This window comes from Erpetoichthys calabaricus, chromosome 6, assembly GCF_900747795.2.
Source record: "Erpetoichthys calabaricus chromosome 6, fErpCal1.3, whole genome shotgun sequence".
In the NCBI taxonomy this organism is placed as follows: Eukaryota; Metazoa; Chordata; class Cladistia; order Polypteriformes; family Polypteridae; genus Erpetoichthys; species Erpetoichthys calabaricus.
The window spans coordinates 22,035,334-22,059,865 of NC_041399.2; the positions used below are offsets into that span (position 1 = coordinate 22,035,334).

The 24,532-nt window shown below is 38.8% G+C and overlaps 1 protein-coding gene across 1 annotated transcript; it reads left to right on the forward strand.

The window, feature by feature from the left end:
• Nucleotides 1-5,783: 5,783 nt before the first annotated feature.
• timm21 (translocase of inner mitochondrial membrane 21) lies at nt 5,784-20,858 on the forward strand. Its single transcript, XM_028803407.2, has 6 exons — nt 5,784-6,237; nt 14,599-14,661; nt 16,265-16,362; nt 17,026-17,099; nt 17,196-17,301; nt 19,669-20,858. The coding sequence occupies exons 1-6, from the start codon at nt 5,928-5,930 to the stop codon at nt 19,759-19,761; spliced, it is 744 nt and encodes a 247-aa protein (XP_028659240.2). The 5' UTR covers nt 5,784-5,927; the 3' UTR covers nt 19,762-20,858.
• Nucleotides 20,859-24,532: the final 3,674 nt, after the last annotated feature.

The window sequence follows — 24,532 nt, forward strand, 5'->3', positions numbered from 1 at the left end:
AGCCCCTTTTATAATGCCCCGTATGTGCTCCAGGTGCTCCCTGATGATTTCCCTGCAGCACTTCCTGATGTGGTGGAAGTGCTGCGGTCCATGGCTCCTTAGTCCTTCGGGCGCCCCCTGGTGGTGGCCACAGATCCCCACAGGGTTGAGTCTTCCGGTTTTGTGGCTCCTACACAATCCAGGATGGCTGTCCTCTTGCGTCCTGGGGAAGGAATTGCCCCTTTCCTGGTCCCCTGCTTTTCCAGGCCTCCTGGTGGGGCAAGGTCCCTGGCCATCCATCACAGTACAACAACAACAACAACATTTATTTGTATAGCACATTTTCATACAAAAAGTAGCTCAAAGTGCTTTACATAATGAAGAAAAGAAAAATAAAAGACAAAATACAAAATTAAAATAAGACAACCTTAGTTAACATAAAAAGGAGTAAGGTCCGATGGCCAGGGTGGACAGAAAAAACAAAAAAAAAACTCCAGAAGGCTGGAGAAAAAAATAAAATCTGTAGGGGTTCCAGGCCATGAGACCACCCAGTCCCCTCTGGGCATTCTACCTAACATAAATGAAATAGTCCTCTTTGTAGTTAGGGTTCTCACGGAGTCACTTGATGCTGATGGTTATACAGACTTCTGGCTTTTAATCCATCCATCATTTTTGGAACATCATGGTGCTTTGGGTAGATGGTGTTGCGCCACCACCATCAGGACACCAGAAAAGGAAACAGAAGAGAGAGCAGGGGTTAATACAGATTTTGAATGAATAGTTATTATAATGAATTGGATATACACAGTATCAGGATTAAATTACAGTGAAGTTATGAGAAGGCCATGTTAAAATAATGTGTTTTCAGCAGTTTTTTAAAGTGCTCCACTGTTTTAGCCTTGCGAATTCCTACTGGCAGGCTATTCCAGATTTTAGGTGCATAACAGCAGAAGGCCGCCTCACCACTTCTTTTAAGTTTTGCTCTTGGAATTCTAAGGAGACACTCAGTTGAGGATCTGAGGTTGCGATTTGGAATATAAGGTGTCAGACATTCCGATATATAAGATGGGGCGAGATTATTTAAAGCTTTATAAACCATAAGCAGAATTTTAAAGTCAATCCTGAATGACACAGGTAACCAGTGTAGTGACATCAAAACTGGAGAGATGTGTTCGGATTTTCTTTTCCTGGTAAGGATTCTAGCAGCTGCATTCTGCACTAGTTGCAAACGATTTATGTCTTTTTTGGGTAGTCCTGAGAGGAGTGCGTTACAGTAATCTATCCATCCATCCATCCATTTTCCAACCCGCTGAATCCAAACACAGGGTCACGGGGGTCTGCTGGAGCCAATCCCAGCCAACACAGGGCACAAGGTAGGAACCAATCCCGGGCAGGGTGCCAACCCACCGCAGTACAGTAATCTAGCCGACTGAAAACAAACACGTGAACTAATTTCTCAGCATCTTTCAGTGATATAAGAGGTCTAACTTTTGCTATGTTTCTTAAGTGAAAAAATGCTGTCCTAGTGATCTGATTAATATGCGATTTAAAACTCAGATTACAGTCAACGGTTATCCCTAAGCTTTTTACCTCCGTTTTGACTTTTAATCCTAATGCATCAAGTTTATTTCTAATAGCCTCATTGTATCCATTATTGCCAATCACTAAGATTTCGGTTTTCTCTTTACTTAATTTGAGAAAGTTACTATTCATCCATTCTGAGATACAGGTTAGACATTGTGTTAGTGAATCTAGAGAATGGGGGTTATCAGGTGCTATTGATAAATACAGCTGTGTGTCATCAGCATAGCTGTGGTAGCTCACGTTGTGCCCTGAGATAATCTGACCTAATGGAAGCATGTAGATTGAAAAGAGCAGCGGACCCAGGATAGAGCCTTGTGGAACACCGTATAGGATATCACGTGTCTTTGAATTATAATTACCACAACTAACAAAGAATTTTCTCCCTGCCAGGTAGGATTCAAACCAATTTAAGACACTGCCAGAGAGGCCCACCCACTGACTAAGGCGATTCTTAAGAATATTATGATCAATGGTGTCAAATGCGGCACTCAGATCTAAGAGGATGAGAACAGATAAATGGCCTCTGTCTGCATTTACTCGCAAGTCATTTACTACTTTAACGAGTGCAGTTTCTGTGCTGTGATTTGTTCTAAAACCTGACTGAAATTTATCAAGAATAGCATGTTTATTGAGGTGCTCATTTAACTGTATAATGACTGCCTTCTCTAGAATTTTACTTAAGAAAGGCAGGTTAGAGATGGGTCTATAATTTTCAAGAGCAGAGGGGTCGAAATTATTTTTCTTAAGTAGGGGTTTAACTACAGCAGTCTTAAGACAGTCTGGGAAGACCTCCGTATCTAATGACGAATTTACTATGTCAAGAACATTATCAATAAGCACACCCGATACTTCTTTGAAAAAAATTGTTGGTATTGGGTCAAGGGCACAGGTGGAGGGTTTCATTTGAGAAATTATTTTATGTAAATCAGGTAAATCTATCCTAGTGAAAGAATTTAATTTGTTTATTACTGAATACTGGGGTTTAGGAGGATCCTTAGTGTTGGGGAGATATACTATTTTATTTCTAATATCATTAATTTTTTGATTGAAAAATACTGCGATAGCCTCACAGGTTTTACTGGAAGTACTTAGGAGGCATTTCTTTGAGTTACCTGGGTTTAACAGACGATCAATCGTCGAAAATAAGACTCTGGGATTACTAGCATTGTTATTTATAATCTTAGAGAAATAGCAGCGCCTCTCAAGACGGACTGCGTTATTGTATTCTGTTATTTTAACTTTTAATATTTCATAGTGGATAGTTAGTTTAGTTTTCCTCCATTTACGCTCAGCTCTATGGCATGTTCTCTTTAAATCAGACACTCTTTGGGTCTTCCATGGTATAATAATGCTAGAAAATTTTTTAACTGTCTTTTCAGGTGCAACTAAGTCAACAGCAGCCCTCACTTTAGTATTAAATCTTTCCACCTTATTATTTACATTATCCTCGCTATTATAGTTGGCACTGTAAACGGACTGATTGCTTAGAATGCTTGTAAGTTTTAAAGCTGCTGATGAGTCAAAGAAGCGTTTTTTAACAATATGCTTCTCATGAGATGTTTTCTATCATTATTTCTATATTAAAAAGTAGAAGAAAATGGTCTGATAGACCAATATCAACGATCTGCTTTATATCAACTTTTAGTCCTTTAGTAATTACTAAGTCTAACGTATGACCTGCTTTATGTGTAGGCTGATTAACGAGCTGTCTCAAATCAAAAGAGTCCAGGAGGTTCATAAATTCTTTTACTTTTTGGTCACACTGATTATCTATATGAAAATTAAAGTCGCCGACTATTAAGAGTGTGTCATAGTTCGTAATTAAGATTGACATCAAGTCAGAGAATTCCTCAAAGAAAGACGCGTTGAATTTAGGAGGTCTATACACGGATAACACTAGAACATGAGAATCTCCATGGATAACAACGGCGAGATACTCAAAGGACTTGAATTTACCAAAACTGACATCTTTACATTTTAACCTGCTTGAGTAAATGTTTGCTAGTCCGCCACCTCTCTTTCCTTGGTGATCTGCACGAGTAAAACTGTAATCCGGAGGCGCAGATTCGATTAAAACAGCTGCGCCATCTGAGCTAAGCCACGTTTCACTTAGTGCAATAAAATCTATTTTTTTATCACTAATAAGATCGTTGATAAAAAACGTCTTGTTAGTTAAACTCTAATATTTAATAGTGCCATATTTAATGTTTCGGAGGAGCAGAGATTAATATTATGTGCGTTATTGATATATGGAACAGGAACTAAGTTATTTTTATTAGCGCCGCTCTGTGTGTATTTTTTGTTTAATCTATAATCTGTTTTTATAGTTTTAATACATTGTTCATCTAAAGTAGTAACTTTAACTAAATTATTGGTGTTTATGCCGTATTGCCTAGATTTTCTATGTGCATTAAGATTGGTTATTACAGTATTTATGTTGTGCACTTTTATGGAAGATTTTATTAAACAATTATCACGACCAAGCACAGGAGTAGCATTTCGGAAGGGGTTAAAAGCAGAGATAGATAGTCAAGACAAACAAATTACCTTGGATATGTTTTCGGAGAGGACCCTGGTGCCGAAACTGTTTGGATGCAGGCCATCTCGCTTGAAAAAACACGGTCTTTCCCAAAAGTAGGTAAAAGGCTGTTATTGTGTAAAAACTGCAATGCCAATAAAATATAATCTTTAAATCAGTTGCTAAAAAAAATTTTATTTTTTAGTTAATATCTTTATTATTAAAAAAATACAAATTTATGAGGGGAAATATTGTGTTTGTATGCAATCAACCAGGAAATTAAGGCTTTCCTCTGGAAGTTAGGTCATTCAATGAGTTTATTAACTCAATGCCACCTGTTTTTTTTAGCAATTCAAGGCTTGGGATGAAGTATTATACTTTGTCTTTTGATTTCATATATTTCTAAATCCACTTCATTTGAAATATGCTATTGGAAGTTTCAAAATCAAACATATTCAATCCACCAGGACTATATGAATCACATATGTTTTTGTTAAAATAATGAGGCTATTTTTTCCCAAATGAACATTATACATTTTCATATTAACCAAATTATTGGTTTTGTGACCTCTAATATATATATATATATATATATATATATATATATATATATATATATATATATATATATATATATCAATGGATAGAAGAACGTCTTTAAGATTGCTTTATGACATTCTAATTAATGATCAGATTTCTAATTTTGATATTAAATATGCAAGGATCAAACAGAAAGAATCGATTTGAATTACAGTATCTAATGAAATGAAATCATATACATGTAATATATCATACTTCACCCGAGTAGAAGTGAAACAGGACAGCGAGGAGGGCCCGGCCCGGCCCGGCTCCCTACTCCTGACATTAGGCTTCCCCCTCCTCTCAGCCCATAGCCTCTGTCTTGGATTAGCACGAATATACAGTATCGCTCCTGCAAGCGAACTATGATTCTTAGCGTGATGAGAGAAGTCACAAAATCAACCAGAATGTTCAAGCAATATATAGAAAAAACCCCGATCTAAATCTGTTAAGAAGTTCTCTCGTGAAAAGCGGACAGACATACAGACAGACAGACATTGGATTTTATATATAGAGAGATATATAATCATATATAGAGTATAAATAATATCAATTTCGACAATCCACGACTTTGAATGAAAATATTCTTATAAATTCCTAATTAACGAACAATTTTTTTAAAAATTTTATCCATTAAGGACAGATAATTCAGATCGATTCTTTCTATTTGATCTTTGCATATTTAATCACAAGATAAGAAACCTGATCATTAATTAGAATGCCATAACGTTTTCTTAAATCATTAGATCTGTCCTTTAGAGCAAAAAGTTAATACTGTTTTATGTTTATGGTTAAGCCTGAATCTGAGAAGAAAGCATCAAGACCTCCCCCCTTCCCACCTGAAAACTTGTCATACCTCTCTATGCCTGCACACAGTCAAGAGCGCTATACAAAAACAAACTGAATTAAACTGAATTGAATCAGCATAACTCACCGCATAGTTTGCTATGGCACAAATGTAGTAAATTGCGATCCTGGCCAAGCGAAATCACTTTTATACGTATTAACAGAGAGATAAATAATAAAGAATAATCAAAATGTAACACGATCCCACTTACTCGCGTTTTACGACCAATAAAACGGGAGATTTAAAAAAAGCAAGAAACTCCAACTCCCAGGATGCATTTCGTCCAGGCGCGGTGCATGGATTGCAATGGCGAATTAATACTGTTTTTTCAAATTTAAGAGACATGTCTTCCATTTATTATTAAATAGTCCGTTCTGTTAATTTTTGAACGTATTATCGACAAAAGCGAAACACAGGACCATGGCTTATTACGTGTGTATAAAACCAGCTCAACTAAGCTTGATGCGCGCGAGCAATGTGCTTTTGCACTGTTTAAAGCAAATTAGAACGAATACTTTGAGCCAAAGCTCGTCTGCGTTATACTTTGTTAGCAACGGCAAGGGCAAGTCCTTGATTCTCAGCGGCTCGCGCTGCCCCCCGTGCAGATTTATCTCATCTGGCCATAGTGTGCGAAGTGAACGGAACCCACACAACAGGAACGAGCAAGCCGGGCAGTTGACGACCCGGAGGAGTCCGAGCGAAGCGCCCACGGTGTCCACGGCTCAGAAAGGTGAGGGGCGGCGGCTCTGAAGTGTTCACTGGTCAAAGTTGAGCAGTGAATTAATGGATAGACATTGTTGGGTTCAATTTAAGTTAATCATTTTTTACCTTGTTTTCTGTATTTTTTTAACAAGTTTATGTATTTATGTGTACTCATTCCGTATTTAGTAGTATAATCTGTACGTGTATTACACTTGAAAACGTGCCTCAGCGTACTCATTGAAGAGCGCTATATAAAAATAAACAGAAACTGAAATGAGAGCAGGCAGTAACCTCACGATTCATTCTCTAACAGTGGTGCAGTTTTCATGTTTGTGCGACTTCATAGTATGTCAGTTAATAATTCAGATTGTTTGTCCAGCCAACTAGTTAGTAAGATCAAAAAGTATTGTATTAGTTGCATTAGCCGGTAATGAGTCTCCCGTGGTATGAGCTGGCATTCCCATCATCAATGGCAGGAGCACCTATGAAAACTGCTAGTCTTCAGGGTCGCAAAAAGAATTCCTTTTAAGGATAGCAATCCACCTAAAGGAGCCTGTAAAGAACAAGAGGATTCATTATGGCACTTGCTGTCGGTGCCTCAGTGTTTTGTCTAGTGAAAACTGAACTTTTCCTGTTAATCTTTATTAGATTTCCAGTAAAGATGTCTATACAGTAATTATATTTTGACTGACTAAAATTTGATTCTTATTAGGGCTGTCAAACTCCATTTTTAATCATGATTAATTGCACCTCATGGATGTTTCACCCAGGTGGTTCAGTGATGTCCAGTAGTGACCTGTGAATGCCACTGCTGTACAAGTTCTTAGCCACTCAACAAATGAGTATTGACTTAAGGAAGGCCTATGCTGTCAGCACCCCACTGCACATCGAGGGCTCTGTGGTGGACTTGGTCAAGAGCACCAAATTCCTGGATGTGCCCCTGGCAGTTGACCTTACATGGTGAATTAACACCACCTCCATAGTCAAGAGGGCACAGCGGAGTCACCACTTCCTTCAGCAGCTGAATAAGGAAAGCCCACATCATGCATATTTGCTGTTAAGTGAAGCCAAGCATGTTGTACTTATGTGACATTTAAATTTGCCAGCACAAAGATTTTGAAATATTTTGAAATATCCCTATTTTCCTTCAGTCTTCATTTGTTAAGTACTGAACTCTTAACTAGGCAGAACTAAAAGTGAGATTTCTTAACTCCACCCCTCACCCTAATGTTACATTTGGGGATTTTGAAAATTGATTACAAATATTTTTTATGTGGTTGTATATCTGTTCATTTTTCTTATACACATAGAATAATTTTTTAATTAATTGTTTTAAATGTAAGAACAACATGGTTTAATAAGTAATACAAAATTGAAAGGCCAAAGTATTTTTCATTCACAAAAGTGATATAGTTATAAATGAGTACAGATCAAAACAAGCAGAAATAAATCTTCTTACTGATGACATATATATATATATATATATATATATATAATTATACTTTTTAAAAAAAACACTTAAGTTAAAAAGTTGTTGACTAATTGTTGCAGCCCTAATATATATATATATATATATATATATATATATATATATATATATATATATATATATATATATATATATAATTATGTATGTATGTATGTGTGTATATATAATTATGTATGTATGTATGTGTGTATATATATATATATATATGTATGTATGTATGTATATACAGTGCATCCGGAAAGTATTCACAGCATATCGCGCATCACGTTTTCCACATTTTGTTATGTTACAGCCTTATTCCAGAATGGATTAAATTCATTTTTTTCCTCTGAATTCTACACACAACACCCCATAATCCATCCACCCATCCATTTTCCAACCCGTGGAATCCAAACACAGGGTCACGGGGGTCTGCTGGAGCCAATCCCAGCCAACACAGGGCACAAGGCAGGAACCAATCCCGGGCAGGGTGCCAACCCACCGCAGGACACACACAAACACACCCACACACTAGGGACAATTTAGAATCGCCAATCCACCTAACCTGCATGTCTTTGGACTGTGGGAGGAAACCGGAGTGCCCGGAGGAAACCCACGCAGACACGGGGAGAACATGCAAACTCCACGCAGGGAGGACCCGGGAAGCGAACCCGGGTCTCCTAACTGCGAGGCAGCAGCGCTACCCACTGCGCCACCGTGCCGCCCACACCCCATAATGACAACGTGAAAAAAGTTTACTTGAGATTTTTGCAAATTTATTAAAAATAAAAAAATTGTTTAAGCACATGTACATAAGTATTCACAGCCTTTGCCATGAAGCTCAAAATTGAGCTCAGGTGCATCCTGTTTCCCCTGATCATCCTTGAGATGTTTCTGCAGCTTAATTAGAGTCCACCTGTGGTAAATTCAGTTGACTGGACATGATTTGGAAAGGCACACACCTGTCTATATGAGGTCCCACAGTTGACAGTTCATGTCAGAGCACAAACCAAGCATGAAGTCAAAGGAATTGTCTGTAGACTTCCGAGACAGGATTGTCTCGAGGCACAAATCTGGGGAAGGTTACAGAAAAATTTCTGCTGCTTTGAAGGTCCCAATGAGCACAGTGGCCTCCATCAGTGGAAGAAGTTTGAAACCACCAAGGGCCTCATGTATAAACGGTGCATACGCACAGAAATCTTGCGTACGAACGTTTCCATGCTCAAATTGTGATGTATAAAACCTAAACTTGGCCTAAAGCCATGCACATTTCCACGGTACCTCATACCCTGGTGTACGCAATTTCTCCGCTCGGTTTTGCAGACTGGCAGCACCCAGCATCAAAGCGTGCAACTGTTCTTGTGTGATCACCCTTTCTTTCTTAGACCCACATTCCTGACGCGGCTTTATAAATACACTGAAATTAACTGCATATTGTTTATTAGTGTAATGCATCTGATTGTAATTAACCTGTAGCAATATAATGGTCCAGGGAGTAGCCATAGTATTCCAAATACCGTAACTGCTTTAGCGTTATTACTCTCACTGCATCTGCTTCTTCTTTCAGCTGCTCCCGTTAAGGGTTGCCACAGCGGATCATCTTTTTCCATATTACTTTCACTGCACCACTCAGTATTTATATCACTGTATCTGAGTGGGGAATCACAGCAGCAGCTGATCGGAAAGAGAATTATTGGTATACAGTATCAAGCACGCTGCCTTAGCCACGGCAAAACGGTTCAAAGCCTTTCCTGTTCGGGACTCACAGTTCAGAAACAGTTTCATCCCAAGAACTGTAAACGCACTCAATCAAGTGCTCCTTGTAGAACTGTTTGTACTTATACAGTGGTGTGAAAAACTATTTGCCCCCTTCCTGATTTCTTATTCTTTTGCATGTTTGTCACACAAAATGTTTCTGATCATCAAACACATTTAACCATTAGTCAAATATAACACAAGTAAACACAAAATGCAGTTTTTAAATGATGGTTTTTATTATTTAGGGAGAAAAAAAATCCAAACCTACATGGCCCTGTGTGAAAAAGTAATTGCCCCCTTGTTAAAAAATAACCTAACTGTGGTGTATCACACCTGAGTTCAATTTCCGTAGCCACCCCCAGGCCTGATTACTGCCACACCTGTTTCAATCAAGAAATCACTTAAATAGGAGCTGCCTGACACAGAGAAGTAGACCAAAAGCACCTCAAAAGCTAGACATCATGCCAAGATCCAAAGAAATTCAGGAACAAATGAGAACAGAAGTAATTGAGATCTATCAGTCTGGTAAAGGTTATAAAGCCATTTCTAAAGCTTTGGGACTCCAGCGAACCACAGTGAGAGCCATTATCCACAAATGGCAAAAACATGGAACAGTGGTGAACCTTCCCAGGAGTGGCCGGCCGACCAAAATTACCCCAAGAGCGCAGAGACGACTCATCCGAGAGGGCACAAAAGACCCCAGGACAACGTCTAAAGAACTGCAGGCCTCACTTGCCTCAATTAAGGTCAGTGTTCACGACTCCACCATAAGAAAGAGACTGGGCAAAAATGGCCTGCATGGCAGATTTCCAAGATGCAAACCACTGTTAAGCAAAAAGAACATTAGGGCTCGTCTCAATTTTGCTAAGAAACATCTCAGTGATTGCCAAGACTTTTGGGAAAATACCTTGTGGACTGATGAGACAAAAGTTGAACTTTTTGGAAGGCAAATGTCTCGTTACATCTGGCGTAAAAGGAACACAGCATTTCAGAAAAAGAACATCATACCAACAGTAAAATGTGGTGGTAGTGTGATGGTCTGGGGTTGTTTTGCTGCTTCAGGACCTGGAAGGCTTGTTGTGATAGATGGAACCATGAATTCTACTGTCTACCAAAAAATCCTGAAGGAGAATGTCCGGCCATCTGTTCGTCAACTCAAGCTGAAGCGATCTTGGGTGCTGCAACAGGACAATGACCCAAAACACACCAGCAAATCCACCTCTGAATGGCTGAAGAAAAACAAAATGAAGACTTTGGAGTGGCCTAGTCAAAGTCCTGACCTGAATCCAATTGAGATGCTATGGCATGACCTTAAAAAGGCGGTTCATGCTAGAAAACCCTCAAATAAAGCTGAATTACAACAATTTTGCAAAGATGAGTGGGCCAAAATTCCTCCAGAGCGCTGTAAAAGACTCATTGCAAGTTATCGCAAACGCTTGATTGCAGTTATTGCTGCTAAGGGTGGCCCAACCAGTTATTAGGTTCAGGGGGCAATTACTTTTTCACACAGGGCCATGTAGGTTTGGATTTTTTTTTCTCCCTAAATAATAAAAACCACCATTTACAAACTGCATTTTGTGTTTACTTGTGTTATATTTGACTAATGGTTAAATGTGTTTGATGATCAGAAACATTTTGTGTGACAAACATGCAAAAGAATAAGAAATCAGGAAGGGGGCAAATAGATTTTCACACCACTGTAAGTACAATTACCCCACTGTAAACTTGCACTACAGTTATAAAATTGCACAACCTGCGCCACTTTATAAAGCGTGTGTGATGACGATATCATTTTTAAGATGAAATGCAGCAAAATATGTTGATTATAGTATACAGATGAAACTTTAACTTCATTTAAATAATCTGTATTGTTAATAATTAAACATGTGAGGACACGGTGCCGCAGCACTAGCTATTTCACGGATAGCTCCTGCCTTGCGCTGTATTCTTGCTAAAGCTGACGTGACACTGGAAGGATAGATGGATAGAATAATTAAACATGTACTACGAAGATATTTCAATGTTCCTTAAACGTTTTGAAGAATCGGCGTTCTAAGCTTACAGATGGCTTAACGTCTGTTACAGAGCTGATTGTGTGGCGATTGGGTATTTGGAGAAAGAAAAGTAAGGACAGGAATTGGAGGTTAGTACGTTTGAAAGAGACAGTACTTCTGTAATAAATTATTTCATCGAAGGTCGCGCATGGCACAGCAAGCCTCTTGTATGAGATATGAACAAGCACTGCGCCACCGTGTTCCCATGTTTAGTAACATGCTTTCATTCCTATCATCATGAAAAAGATATCACGTATACATCTCAGTATTTTAATTATTCAGAGAGCTGTAATATCACGAATGTAATGGATTCTGTGTCCTGTCGGAGAAAGAAAAAGAACGGAAGCACGTAGTGATTCACACACACAGAGCACACAGAAGATCAAACACAGAGCAAAGCATTTAACGTGCTACTTTAGTTACGATGGGATTTGAGAAACTAGTAAAATAAACTATTTTAAGGTGAAGTTTATGATGTTCTACTTTAATGACAAAATAAACTACGTGATTAAAGTGGAAATTTCGAGATTAAAGTTGACATTTTGTGCTTTTTTCCCACTGTGTGCCTTTTTTTTTTACTCTGTACCCTAATAAGTATTCATATGACACTCGGACGGTGGGCTTAGAGTTGCCTTTTCATGCCGACTTTGATATGTGACAACTTTTTTATTTTGGGCACTGTGTGACTTTGTGAACTTGAGCTTTCGAGTTTCTCCAACACTGTCACTCGATCAACTTCCTTTTGTTGATTATACCACTGTTTAAACCAACAAATAGTATGTTTTTCCTTTGCCTCCACTTAGTATTCACTGAAATTCTTATATTTTCCCCTGTGCTTTTTCCATTGTCTTTTCACAGAAGGCTGAGCTTAAGGGCTATTTACTGTATATTGATTTGCATATACAAAGAGGCGTAATTCTGGGAGGAGTTGGGGCAGGACAGAAGGCGCGTGCACGCGCGTTACTTTTCACACTGATCGGGATTTATGTAGCGGAAGAACGTGGAAGTTTGCGTAGTGGAAGACAACCATCTCTGCAGCAATCCACCAATCAGGCCTGTATGGTAGAGTGGCCAGACGGAAGCCACTCCTTAGTAAAAGGCACATGGCAGCCCGCCTGGAGTTTGCCAAAAGGCACCTGAAGGACTCTCAGACCATGAGAAAGAAAATTCTCTGGTCTGATGAGACAAAGATTGAACTCTTTGGTGTGAATTCCAGGCGTCACATTTGGAGGAAACCAGGCACCGCTCATCACCAGGGCAATACCATCCCTACAGTGAAGCATGGTGGTGGCAGCAGCATCATGCTGTGGGGATGTTTTTCAGCAGGCAGGGACTGGGAGACTAGTCAGGATAAAGGGAAAGATGACTGCAGCAATGTACAGAGACATCCTGGATGAAAACCTGCTCCAGAGTGCTCTTGACCTCAGACTGGGGTGACGGTTCATCTTTCAGCAGGACAACGACCCTAAGCACACAGCCAAGATATCAAAGGGGTGGTTTCAGGACAACTCTGTGAATGTCCTTGAGTGGCCCAGCCAGAGCCCAGACTTGAATCCGATTGAACATCTCTGGAGAGATCTTAAAATGGCTGTGCACCGACGCTTCCCATCCAACCTGATGGAGCTTGAGAGGTGCTGCAAAGAGGAATGGGCGAAACTGGCCAAGGATAGGTGTGCCAAGCTTGTGGCATCATATTCAAAAAGACTTGAGGCTGGAATTGCTGCCAAAGGTGCATCGACAAAGTATTGAGCAAAGGCTGTGAATACTTGTGTTCATGGGATTTCTTAGTTTTTTTATTTTTAATAAATTTGCAAAAACCTCAAGTAAACTTTTTTCACGTTGTTATTATGGGGTGTTGTGTGTAGAATTCTGAGGAAAAAAATGAATTTAATCCATTTTGGAATAAGGCTGTAACATAACAAAATGTGGAAAAAGTGATGCGCTGTGAATACTTTCTGGATGCACTGTATATCATGAAGTAAGATCTAAATAAATTTACATTTTTTGTCTACTCAAAAGTGTATTGCATATTTATTCAATTCATATTTTTTCACACTAAATGATACCCAAATGTAATTATACAAATGTAATAATTTTCAAAAGCAAACATTTAAAAACACTCCATCCAAAAATGATATTTTTATGTTACTTACACCATATAGCTTGAAATGGTGGCTGAGAAATATTCCCATAATACAGTGCTTTTTGAATTGAAGATCCACCTCTTTCCATCATTCATTGGGCAAGAATGCTGTCTTCACTTCAGAAGAGGACAGTATTATGGCAATGTGCCTTTCCTGTTTATATTGTATGCTGTTTTTTTCCTGAAGTAATAATATTTTAGTAAAAAAGCATGCATTTTTCTCATTTTGAGCATATTATTGGATTTATGAATTATGCAACACAAATTACATAAGAATTAAAAAAAAAATTTCCATGGATGTTTTTCATAGTGTTTGTCACTATTGGCTCCTGTTCTATTAGAATCTTTATTATGTACTTTCTCCATGTAAACATGAGATTTAAATGTTTTTCTCGCCCACAATTAAAAGCTCTATGGGGAAAGTAATGTATTAAAAAAAAAGAAAAAATCATTTTTGGGTGAAGTTTTACTTTAAATGTTAAAACGTCTTGTGCCCAAAGAAATTGGTGAAATGTTCCAGTATATACTTTATGTTCCTTAGTTGTGGTTTTAGCTGGATGGGTGAATTTAATGTTGGAGCATTTCTAGTTAACAGTAACAATTATTTTGTTCTTCTGGGAAATACTTACAGCATGTCAGATGTATAGAAAGACACATGAGGTAAGACAGATGTATTGCATCAACACCACACTTAAAATGGTTATGGGCAACTTATTTGCCTTCAATGTAGTTACTTAGTAAATTGTGCATTTTATCAGTAGAATTCCTGTGAACAGCTAGGTTCAATGTGGTTTAGTAAAACTAAGTTAAGAAAGAATAACATAGTAATATATTTGACTAAATACTGTGGACTTTTTAAGCATTTTAGAACAAACTATGAGAGTACCTGGTCAGTTGGCAGAAATAAAACATTCACATTACCACTGTGTATTATATAAATAATAAATCTCTTTTCATATTTTGCAGTGAAAGAAGCTGGAAAAGACTTTACTTATTTAATAGTTATACTTGTTGGACTTGGAGTAACAGGTAAATACTCAAGAAAACATGAATCTTTCAAAAATAGCACTTTTAAAATTATGTTAAACAGCCCCTTGGCTGATTTCCTCACTTTTAATTTTTGGGGTGATATACTTAAAAAAAAATATTTTATAAAATACGACATGAGACACAAAATTAACCAGATTGGTAAAAAAACAAATATTTATTGATGGATTTTAGCATTCTAAACATTGTCACCTTCTATATGCTCCCCGTCCCGATCTTTACACCACTCCAAACATATCTTCCATTGATTAAAACAATGCTGGAAGTCTTCTTGCTTGAGGCTCTTCAACAGGCTTGCCGTTTCTGTCTTCACTTCATCCATTGAAGAAAAATGTGTTCCCTTCAGGTCACTTTTGATTTTCGGGCGAATAAGGAGGATGATCGAGGATAGGAATGTTTTTGTCAGTCAAAAATTGGTTTACGGAAAAACATTGTGCGCAGGGGCATTGTCTTGGTGAAGCAATACCCCCTCGCCCTGAGCGTTGAACGTCTTCCACATTTGCTTCTCCTACCTTGAAACGTTTGTGCTACTCAAAAACTTGTGTGCGAGACAAACTGTTATCACCGTACCCTGTTTTTTATCATTTCATAAGTTTCTGTGGCTGTTTTAATCAAATTTGGCAAGAAATTTGATGTTAATTCACTTTTCGTTTTTTTTTTTTTCCCCCTGACATTATGGCGCCAACTCGTGTAGCGATTGTTGTGCAAATACTGACTGGGCTCTTCACAGGATATACCTAGCCAGTCGGCAGCTTGAGAGGGCGTGTAGGAGGGAGATATAGTGCTATGATTCACGTTTGGCTGACCTCCAGACAGTTTTCCAAGAAAGCCCCAAGCCCAGTCTGGTTATTTTTGACTTATATAGGAAGTGTGTTTTGGTATTAGAGCATCTTTTCTGAATTATCTTTTAAAAATGTAATCATATTTTATATAATTGCTCAGATTATCTTGACAAAACTCACTTTTTTCTGTATGGACACTGGTACCTTACAAGATATTTTTCTAAAAAAGTCATTAAAGTTACATAAACCCTTCAGACCTAAATCCTTACCCTCTGTATTTACAAAGAATAATTATTTTTTCAATTCTGAGTAGGATAAGCACTGTAGTTCCATTTGTATGCAAACATGAAAGTTAAAAAAAATCAAATTAAATAGAGGTTTTGTTAAATTTAAGGGAATGTGTTTTATAATTATATACATTTTTCAAGATTAAACTTTTTGTTACCTGTTATACCATTAAATAGTGTGGCAACATTGAATTTGTTATAGACACATCAGTATAAATATCAATCACAAGCCAAGTGTTTTATTCCATATTGTGCAGGAGGTGAATGAGTGAATGTAAACACTTTACCAGTAGTTGAACAGTCAGAAAAAATTTTAAGTACTGGAACTGATATGTTGTTTTTTGATATAAGTACATTATACTGTGTATATCTGCAAAATAAAAATGATTGATCTGACACACATTCCTCAGTAGTCACTTTAATGTTGCTTGACAAAAAGATTTCTTTCAGAACCAAAAACATACACAACTGTCTCCAAGCATCAACCCTTAATAGAAATATTATGCTTTTCCCTAGGTGGATTGTTTTATGTTGTCTTCAAGGAATTGTTTTCATCATCAAGTCCCAGCAAAATTTATGGAGTGGCATTAGAGAAATGCAGGGCTCATCCTGAGGTACAGTATTTGTGTTTCTAGCCCACATTCGCATTCAAATTATCTACATAAAATGTAACAGGTTTTTTTATTTATATGTAGTAATTTACTGACATTTCTGATTTAGACATATTTTAAACATTATGTCATCATTAGTTCATTAAAAATTAGTTGTGTCTAGTTGTTATCTAGAATAAAACTAGTGAACTGGGACATATGTAGTTGCATGTAATTATGATGGTAATGATAATATACCAATAAGAGAAACCTGGCTGAATCCAAGAGATGGGGATGAGGTATTAACATTAATGGGTACATATAATTTAGGCAAAACAGGTAAAGTTGGAAAGTTGAGGAAATAGCCTTTTATGTAGGAGAGAATTGTAATACATATCTGCTTCAAATGGGTCATTTATCATATCTTTGTCAGTAGATTTAGATTCAACTAGAAAGCATCAGCAATAGGGGACTGATTTTGGGAGTGTATTTTGGGCCCCCTCCATGAAAATAACATTATTAATATGCATCCTATTAATAAAACAAATTACATTTACAGGAGAATATTATAGTACTGTGGGACCTGAGCTGATTTGATATATGCAATTCAAGATGTTATTTTTCATTACATGATGTGAATTATATTGGTTTTTTTTTTTTTTTTTTTTTTTTTTGTTTGTAATTTAGGTTATTGGAGTATTTGGAGAGCCGATAAAAGGGTATGGAGAGACAACTCGTCGTGGTAGAAGGCAGCATGTCAGGTAATACCAGTTGCGTGACAGGTGTTTCTGCAATCCGTAGGCTTTTAGGATTACATGTTGTTTTTTTTTTTTTTTTTTTGTTTTGTTTTCTCTCAGCCATGTTGAATATATGAAAGATGGAGTCAAGCATATGAGACTGAAGTTTTACATTCAAGGATCAGAGCCTAGAGTTGAAGGAACAGTACATTTAGAAGTTAAAGAGGTATGTTTGTTTGCTAATTAACTTCTTAGTTTTAATTAACTTGACTCAGGCCCTTTAGGTATTTTTTTTTCCTTATTTAACAGCCAAACAATAATGAGACACAAAACAAGCCACCACATGACCAGCTCAACTGTGCCCATCAGACAATATCTGAAAATAAAGAAAGGTGAAGGTGTCAGTAAGGTTGATCTCTCAGGTCACCAAAACATTTTGACGGATTTCTTAGAAAAAAACAGAAAACCAACAGTTTCAGAAATGTCTGCTGTGGCAGAATCCATATTACTAACCGAAGGTTGTAAACACCTCAGAGAAAACAAAAAAGGTTGTAAACCGGATATGGACGCTGGGCGCAAGGCGCGTCGAGGCGCACTCGCACTGCCGCACAGCAACGAGCCCGCCACAGAGAAAACAAAAACGAGAGGATTCAGCGCATATGTGAATCGCATTACAGTATTACAGTACGGAATCCCCAGACATCCAAACTACACAGCGTAAACCGGATGTGGACGCAGGGCTGAACTTGCTGTGCTCCACTCTGCCAGCAGTCGGTGTCAACAAAGGCAACGGAATCACATCTCCACAAAACGAGACCGCTTTACTACAGATATGCGTATGTAATTAAATGACATTTCCCCAGACGCACCCACCCTCCATGATATTTCATCCATCCAGATATCGGACGGAACAGAAACTGATTGCCATTCTTGGATATCCGATTCACTGGCGAATCGCGGGCTTACTAGTGAGAGCAGAAATGAGACATGGAATTAAAGATCGGGTTTAATTAATGGTAAGACTCAGCTTCTCATTAAGAAACTAGCTGGAGTGAAATTGGTTGGTGTTTGAAGCCCCAATTTATCTGGTCATCTGTTGGCTCGTTTCACGTGTCATTTTTGTGTGGCTGTCATTTAATGAAGAAACAAATCAATTCAGAGGACCAAATCCTTATAAACAGGGCTATTAAAATGAAGGGAAAAGAAGTTAATTAGCAGTGAAAACTGGTCACTGATTAGGAAAAGGATTAGAATGAAACCTGCAGCCACTGTGGCCCTTCAGGCCCAGAATTCAACACCGCTGACTTAAACTATCACAGAGATAACCAATTTCCTTCAAGATCACATTTTAACTTAATTGTCCAACACCTGTGTGAGATCTTAAGTTGATAACTTGCATAAAGGCAGCTCTTTACTACTAAGCTGCAAGTGCTGTCACACATAAAGAAAGCAGCATGGGTTCCAATGACCTTCTAAAACAAGTTCGTAACAAAGTTGTGGAAAGGTGCAGTGATATAAAAAGATTTCCAAGGCTTTGAAGACGCCTTAGAGCACTGCTGAGTCGATCATTAAGAAGTGGAAAGTGTGACAGACGACAACATGTGTATCAAATGTGTATACAACAATATCAAAGGTGTTGCACACATCTTGGCTATATAGGAGGGTGGTAAGAAAAAAAGCCATTTCTCAAAAAAGTCCATCTGGAGTCCCGACTGAAGTTTGCCTAAAAATACATGAAGGATGCTGCAGCAAACTATCAAAAGGTTTTGTGGTCAAATGACACAAATAGAACTTTTTGGCATAAACACATCCCATCACAAAAATGGCACCATCCTAACTGTAAAGCATAGCATGGTGGTGGCTACATAACTTGTGGGGATGTTTGTCATCTGTAGGGACAGGAAAACTTGTCGGGATTGAAATGAATGTGGATGGAGCCAGGTATAAGGAGATTCAGGAAAGAACCTAATGACATCTGCAAAAAGATGAAAAATGTGTAGGATATACATATCTCAACAGGACAGTGACCCGAAGCTGCTATAGAGCAATTTACGAAGAAGATCATGGATGTTCTGGAGTGGCTAAGTCAAACTCCTGACCTAAACGTGATTGAAAATCTTTGGAATGACTTGAAGATTTCCATTCATCATCGAAAACCAACTTGCCTCACCCAGCAAAGAGAAGATCCAAAAAATCCAGGTGTGCTAGTCTTGTGAAAAGCTACTCCAAAAGACAGGTAGCTGTAGTTGCTGCCAATGGTGCTTCCACCAAGTACAGACATGGAGGGTATATACAAAATTCATGAAAACACTTTCGTTTTTGCTATTTAAACACAAACTTTTTTCAGTGCATTCATATGGTTTGTTGTGCACTTTGGGCAATACAAGTCAGTTTAACTCCAAGTATTTTACAGATTATAACGTAAGAAAATGTAATGTTTTGGAGCGGGGTGTATTATTTTTCTATCTACCATATCTAGAAGCTTTTAACAGTACTGGTATTTGTATATTGAAATTATATTGCTGTTTGAGTATTGTTTGTTAGATAATGCACCAGATACTTTACAGTAGATTATGTTTGTTTTTTGTTTCAGAATCCAACAAGTGGAAAATTTGAATTTTGCTTTATTTTTGTGGATATTGACACATACCCAAGAAGGTCCATTGTCATTGAAGACAACAGATGAGCTAATGAAGGAGACAGGTTTTGCTTTAACTGCTTTACTGCCAAATGTACTGTCATCATGGTAAAATTGTACTCCACTCAGTGTCCTTGATTATAATTTACAAATGAAAATTTACTTTTTTTTTTCTTAAACGGAACTAGAAATTGTATTGAACAGTAGAATAATGAATATTACAGTAAAAACAAAGTAATTTTTTTTGCTGTGGGTTGAACAGAAAAAAACGTATAAATGAATACTATTTTCCTAAACGGAGATGGGAAAATGCAAAACTCAAAACTAGTGCAAACTTATCATGTACTGGAACTCCAGAGATGATGTGGTTTTCACTTAACAAGTCAGAGATTGTTTTTACTAATTGAGAAGATTAAAGTTTGAATTAAAAGAGCATTTTTAAAATCCGTGCTGAAATGAATTTCTATCGATTTGTAACAGTTTTCCAGTGCATTAAAAGTGTCAAACATACAGTACATACTACTTCAGAGTGTCATTCTTGTAATTGTGTGATGTAAATGTAACGTGAAGGGGGTGGGGGTGGTGAAGCTAGTGTTTCTCTGACAGATGAAGACAAGCTTAGTCAGTCACTTTCTAATATAAGTGATGGATATCTTAAATGGAAATGTACATTTTTTGGCCATTTATTTGTTTTCCAAGTCAGTTTATCCCAACACAGGATCACAGGGTATTGAAGCCTATCCTGCTGGTACTGTTTACAAGTCAAAAATAACCCTGACTGAGGCACAAGTCCTCCACAGTATGCAGTCACTTATACAGTGTGTTTGAGATGTGGGTTTTCGTCTGTGATCTGTCAATTTTGCTGTTGAATAGCCTATTTAATCATTGTAATAATAATAACAATACATTTTATTTATATAGTGCCTTTCCCATGCTCCCACACTTTCTGACTTTTCTTGCATGAGTTTTGTTGTGTTGTATTTTTTTCCTCAGTATATTGATTCTAAGTTACCAAACTTACAAAAATAACAGTCTAAAAGACAATGCTTCACAGACAACCTTTGAGAAGATTTGTAAATACACAATAATAGTTCCTGTTAAGAATGCATTTTGTAATTGATTAAAGTGACTAAATTGTACAACCATTTTTACTGTCAGAAGTAGTTAATTCATCAAGGGATTGTTACAAGACATTTAGTCTCTCCAGATTATTGGGAGCAAACCAAAAGTCTTAGTTGAGGACAGGCAGAGGTTGTAACTGAGAATAAAATGAGATTGTGCAAACAAAATCAGAGTCTAAGTTAAAAACAAAAAATTCAAAGACCTATTGCTAGGGCCTACTTGTTTAGAAACTATCACTAAAAGCTGGGAGACAAGGAACAAATATCCACTGAGGTATAGAGAGTGTTCTTCCTATGCCATAAGTGACGCAACAGACTCAGTCACATGAAACTACTCAGAGCATCTAATAAAGAAATAAAAACAAGACAAAAAATTAACTTGGTCAAAATAATTTGAAATAAAAAAATGACTTCAAAATTGTAATCCTGCACCATTAACATATAATATACTTGTGTAATGGAAGAACCAAGAGAGAGGAGAAGCACAGGGCACATAACAACCATCCCTGAGTGCTAGGTAGCAGCCCCCCTGGCTTCATGGGAGTTGGAGTGTGGCACAGCCTTGTTGGGTTTCATGGGTGCTGCCAGGGGGTGTTGCAGGTGCTGCAGGGCCCTACTACGTTGGGTTTCCGCCACTCCCAGAGGAGTTTTCGAACCATGCTAACAGACCACCAGAAGTGCTCCCATGTGCAGGATAAAAGGAGCCAGCTGCCACTGCTCCAGGAGCCAGAGTTGGGAGGAAGGTGGCAAAGCTTGCTGGAGGAGGAATGATAGATAGATACTTTATTAATCCCAGGAGGAAATTCACATATTCCAGCAGCAAAAATATTAAATTAAAGAGTAATAAAAAATGCAGGTAAAAAAAAAACAGACAATAACTTGAATAATGTTCAACATTTACCCCCTCTGGTGGAATTGAAGATTCGCATAGTTTGGGGGAGGAATGATCTTCTCAGTCTGTCAATGGAGCAGGACAGTGACAGCAGTCTGTCGCTGAAACTGCTCCTCTGTCTGGAGATGATACTGTTTAATGGATGTAGTGGATTCTCCATAATTGATAGGAGCCTGCTGAGTGCCCGTTGCTCTGCTACGGATGTCAAACCGTCCAGCTCTATGCCAACAATAGAGCCTGCCTTCCTCACCAGTTTGTCCAGGCGTGAGGCATCCTTCTTCTTAATGCTGCCTCCCCAGCACACCACTGCGTAGAAGAGGGCACTCGCCACAACCATCTGATAGAACATCTGCAGCATCTTACTGCAGATGTTGAAGGATGCCAGTCTTCTAAGGAAGTACAGGCGGCTCTGTCCTTTCTTGCACAGAGAATCAGTATTGGCAGTCCAGTCTAATTTATCGTCCAGCTGCACTCCTAGGTATTTATAGGTCTGCACCCTCTGCACACAGTCACCTCTAATGATCACGGGGTCCATGAGGGGCCTGGGTCTCCTAAAATCCACCACCAGTTCCTTGGTTTTGCTGGTGTTCAGTTGTAGGTGGTTTAAGTCGCACCATTTAACAAAGTCCTTGATGAGGTTTCTATACTCCTCCTCCTGCCCACTCCTGATGCAGCCCACGATAGCAGTGTCGTCAGCAAACTTTTGCACGTGGCAGGACTCCGAGTTATATTGGAAGTCCGATGTATATAGGCTGAATAGGACCGGAGAAAGTACAGTCCCCTGTGGCGCTCCTGTGTTGCTGACCACAATGTCAGATCTGCAATTCCCGAGATGCACATACTGAGGTCTGTTTGTAAGATAGTCCACGATCCATGCCACCAGGTATAAATCTACTCCCATCTCTGTCAGCTTGTCCCTAAGGAGCAGAGGTTGGATGGTGTTGAAGGCGCTAGAGAAGTCTAGAAACATAATTCTTACAGCGCCACTGCCTCTGTCCAAGTGGGAGAGGGATCGATGTAGCATATAGATGATGGCATCTTCCGCTCCCACCTTCTCCTGGTATGCGAACTGCAGAGGGTCGAGGGCGTGTTGGACCTGTGGCCTCAGGTGGTGAAGCAGCAGCCGCTCCATGGTCTTCATCACATGTGATGTTAGAGCGACAAGCCGGAAGTCATTCAGCTCACCAGGACGTGATACCTTTGGGACTGGGGTGATGCAAGATGTTTTCCAAAGCCTCGGGACTTTCCCCTGTTCCAGGCTCAGGTTGAAGATGCGCTGTAGAGGACCCCCCAGCTCTGATGCACAGACCTTCAGCAGTCGTGGCGATACTCCATCTGGACCTGCTGCTTTGCTGGCACGAAGTTTCCTCAGCTCTCTGCTCACTTGCGCTGCTGATGTCTCTCCTATGTTGGTATCAGCAGAAGGATGTGTAGAGAGTGCAGTACTCCGAGGTGAGAGTGGGTTAGGGTGGTCAAACCTGTTAAAGAAGATGTTCATTTGGTTTGCTCTCTTCACGTCTCTCTCGATGGTGGCACCCCGCTTCGAGCTGCAGCCAGTGATGATCTTCATCCCATCCCACACTTCCTTCATGCTGTTGTTCTGCAACTTCTGCTCCAGCTTTCTCCTGTACTGCTCCTTTGCCGCCCTGAGCTGGACTCGGAGTTCCTTCTGCACGCGCTTGAGCTCATGCTGATCACCGTCTTTAAAGGCCCTTTTCTTCTGGTTCAAAAGGCCCTTGATGTCACTTGTAATCCATGGCTTGTTGTTAGCATAGCAGCGTACAGTTCTTACTGGAACTAAAGTGTCCATACAGAAGTTGATGTAGTCAGTAGTGCAGTCAACAACCTCCTCAATGTTCTCACTATGTGATCCCTGCAGGATATCCCAGTCTGTAGTTCCAAAACATTGTCTCAGAGCATTTTCAGCCTCCGGGGTCCACTTCTTGAATGATCGTTTGGTTACAGGTAGGACTCTCACTTTTGGTTTGTAGTGAGGCTGAAGCAGAACCAGGTTATGATCTCCTTTCCCAAGCGCAGGCAGCGGGGTGGCACTGTATGCATCTTTAACGTTTGCATACAGTAAATCAATAGTCTTATTTCCCCGGGTGTTGCAGGAGGCAAACCGAGACAGATGAAGAAGAGAGAAAGGGAAAACAAAAGGGTTGCAGAGTGTGCTGATTTGTTACTGTGCTGTGGGAAACGACTGACCAGCATTTCTCAAGAAATAAAGTCTGTGTGCTGTGTTAAACTAATGCCTTGTGTCTGCCCATGTCAGGTTTGGGCAGCTGGAGAGCCCCCTGTAGGCCACAGTATGACCAAACAATATCACAAGAACGAGGTCCTTAAAGTTTCATCAACTTGAGATAATAAGTGGAAACTAGTACCTGAAAACTCAGCAGCTATGTCTATAAACAATGACTCCTGAGCTTCAAATGCAAAATAAGAAAAAATATTTAATGATTTAATAGATTCAAGCACTTTCAAGAATGTACTGTGTATGTTTATTGCTGTGACTTTCCTTGTTTTCATAGGTGCTTTTCTGGAAACATAGTCACTTACATTGGCATATGTGGCAGATGAAATATTACCAAATTGTTTCTTTGTACAAAATCACTTAATTCAGTTCTGGGTTGCAAGGGAGCAGATCCTGTTTCTACAGCACTGGGCACAAGGCAAGAAACAACTATGGAGAGATTGCCAGTTCATTACAGGGCACACAAGCAAACACATTCACACTGTAACCAAAGAAGAGTCATAAATTACCCTAACATGTATGTCTTTGGGATATGGGAAGAAAAATCTGAAT

Bases quoted from the DNA above. Each gene is read 5' to 3' on its own strand.
- timm21 (XM_028803407.2), top strand. From the start codon at position 5,928: ATGGCTTATTACGTGTGTATAAAACCAGCTCAACTAAGCTTGATGCGC. The intron at 6,238-14,598 runs GTGAGGGGCGGC...CATATTTTGCAG, and splicing joins GGTGTCCACGGCTCAGAAAG to TGAAAGAAGCTGGAAAAGAC. The intron at 16,363-17,025 runs GTACAGTATTTG...TTTGTAATTTAG, and splicing joins AATGCAGGGCTCATCCTGAG to GTTATTGGAGTATTTGGAGA.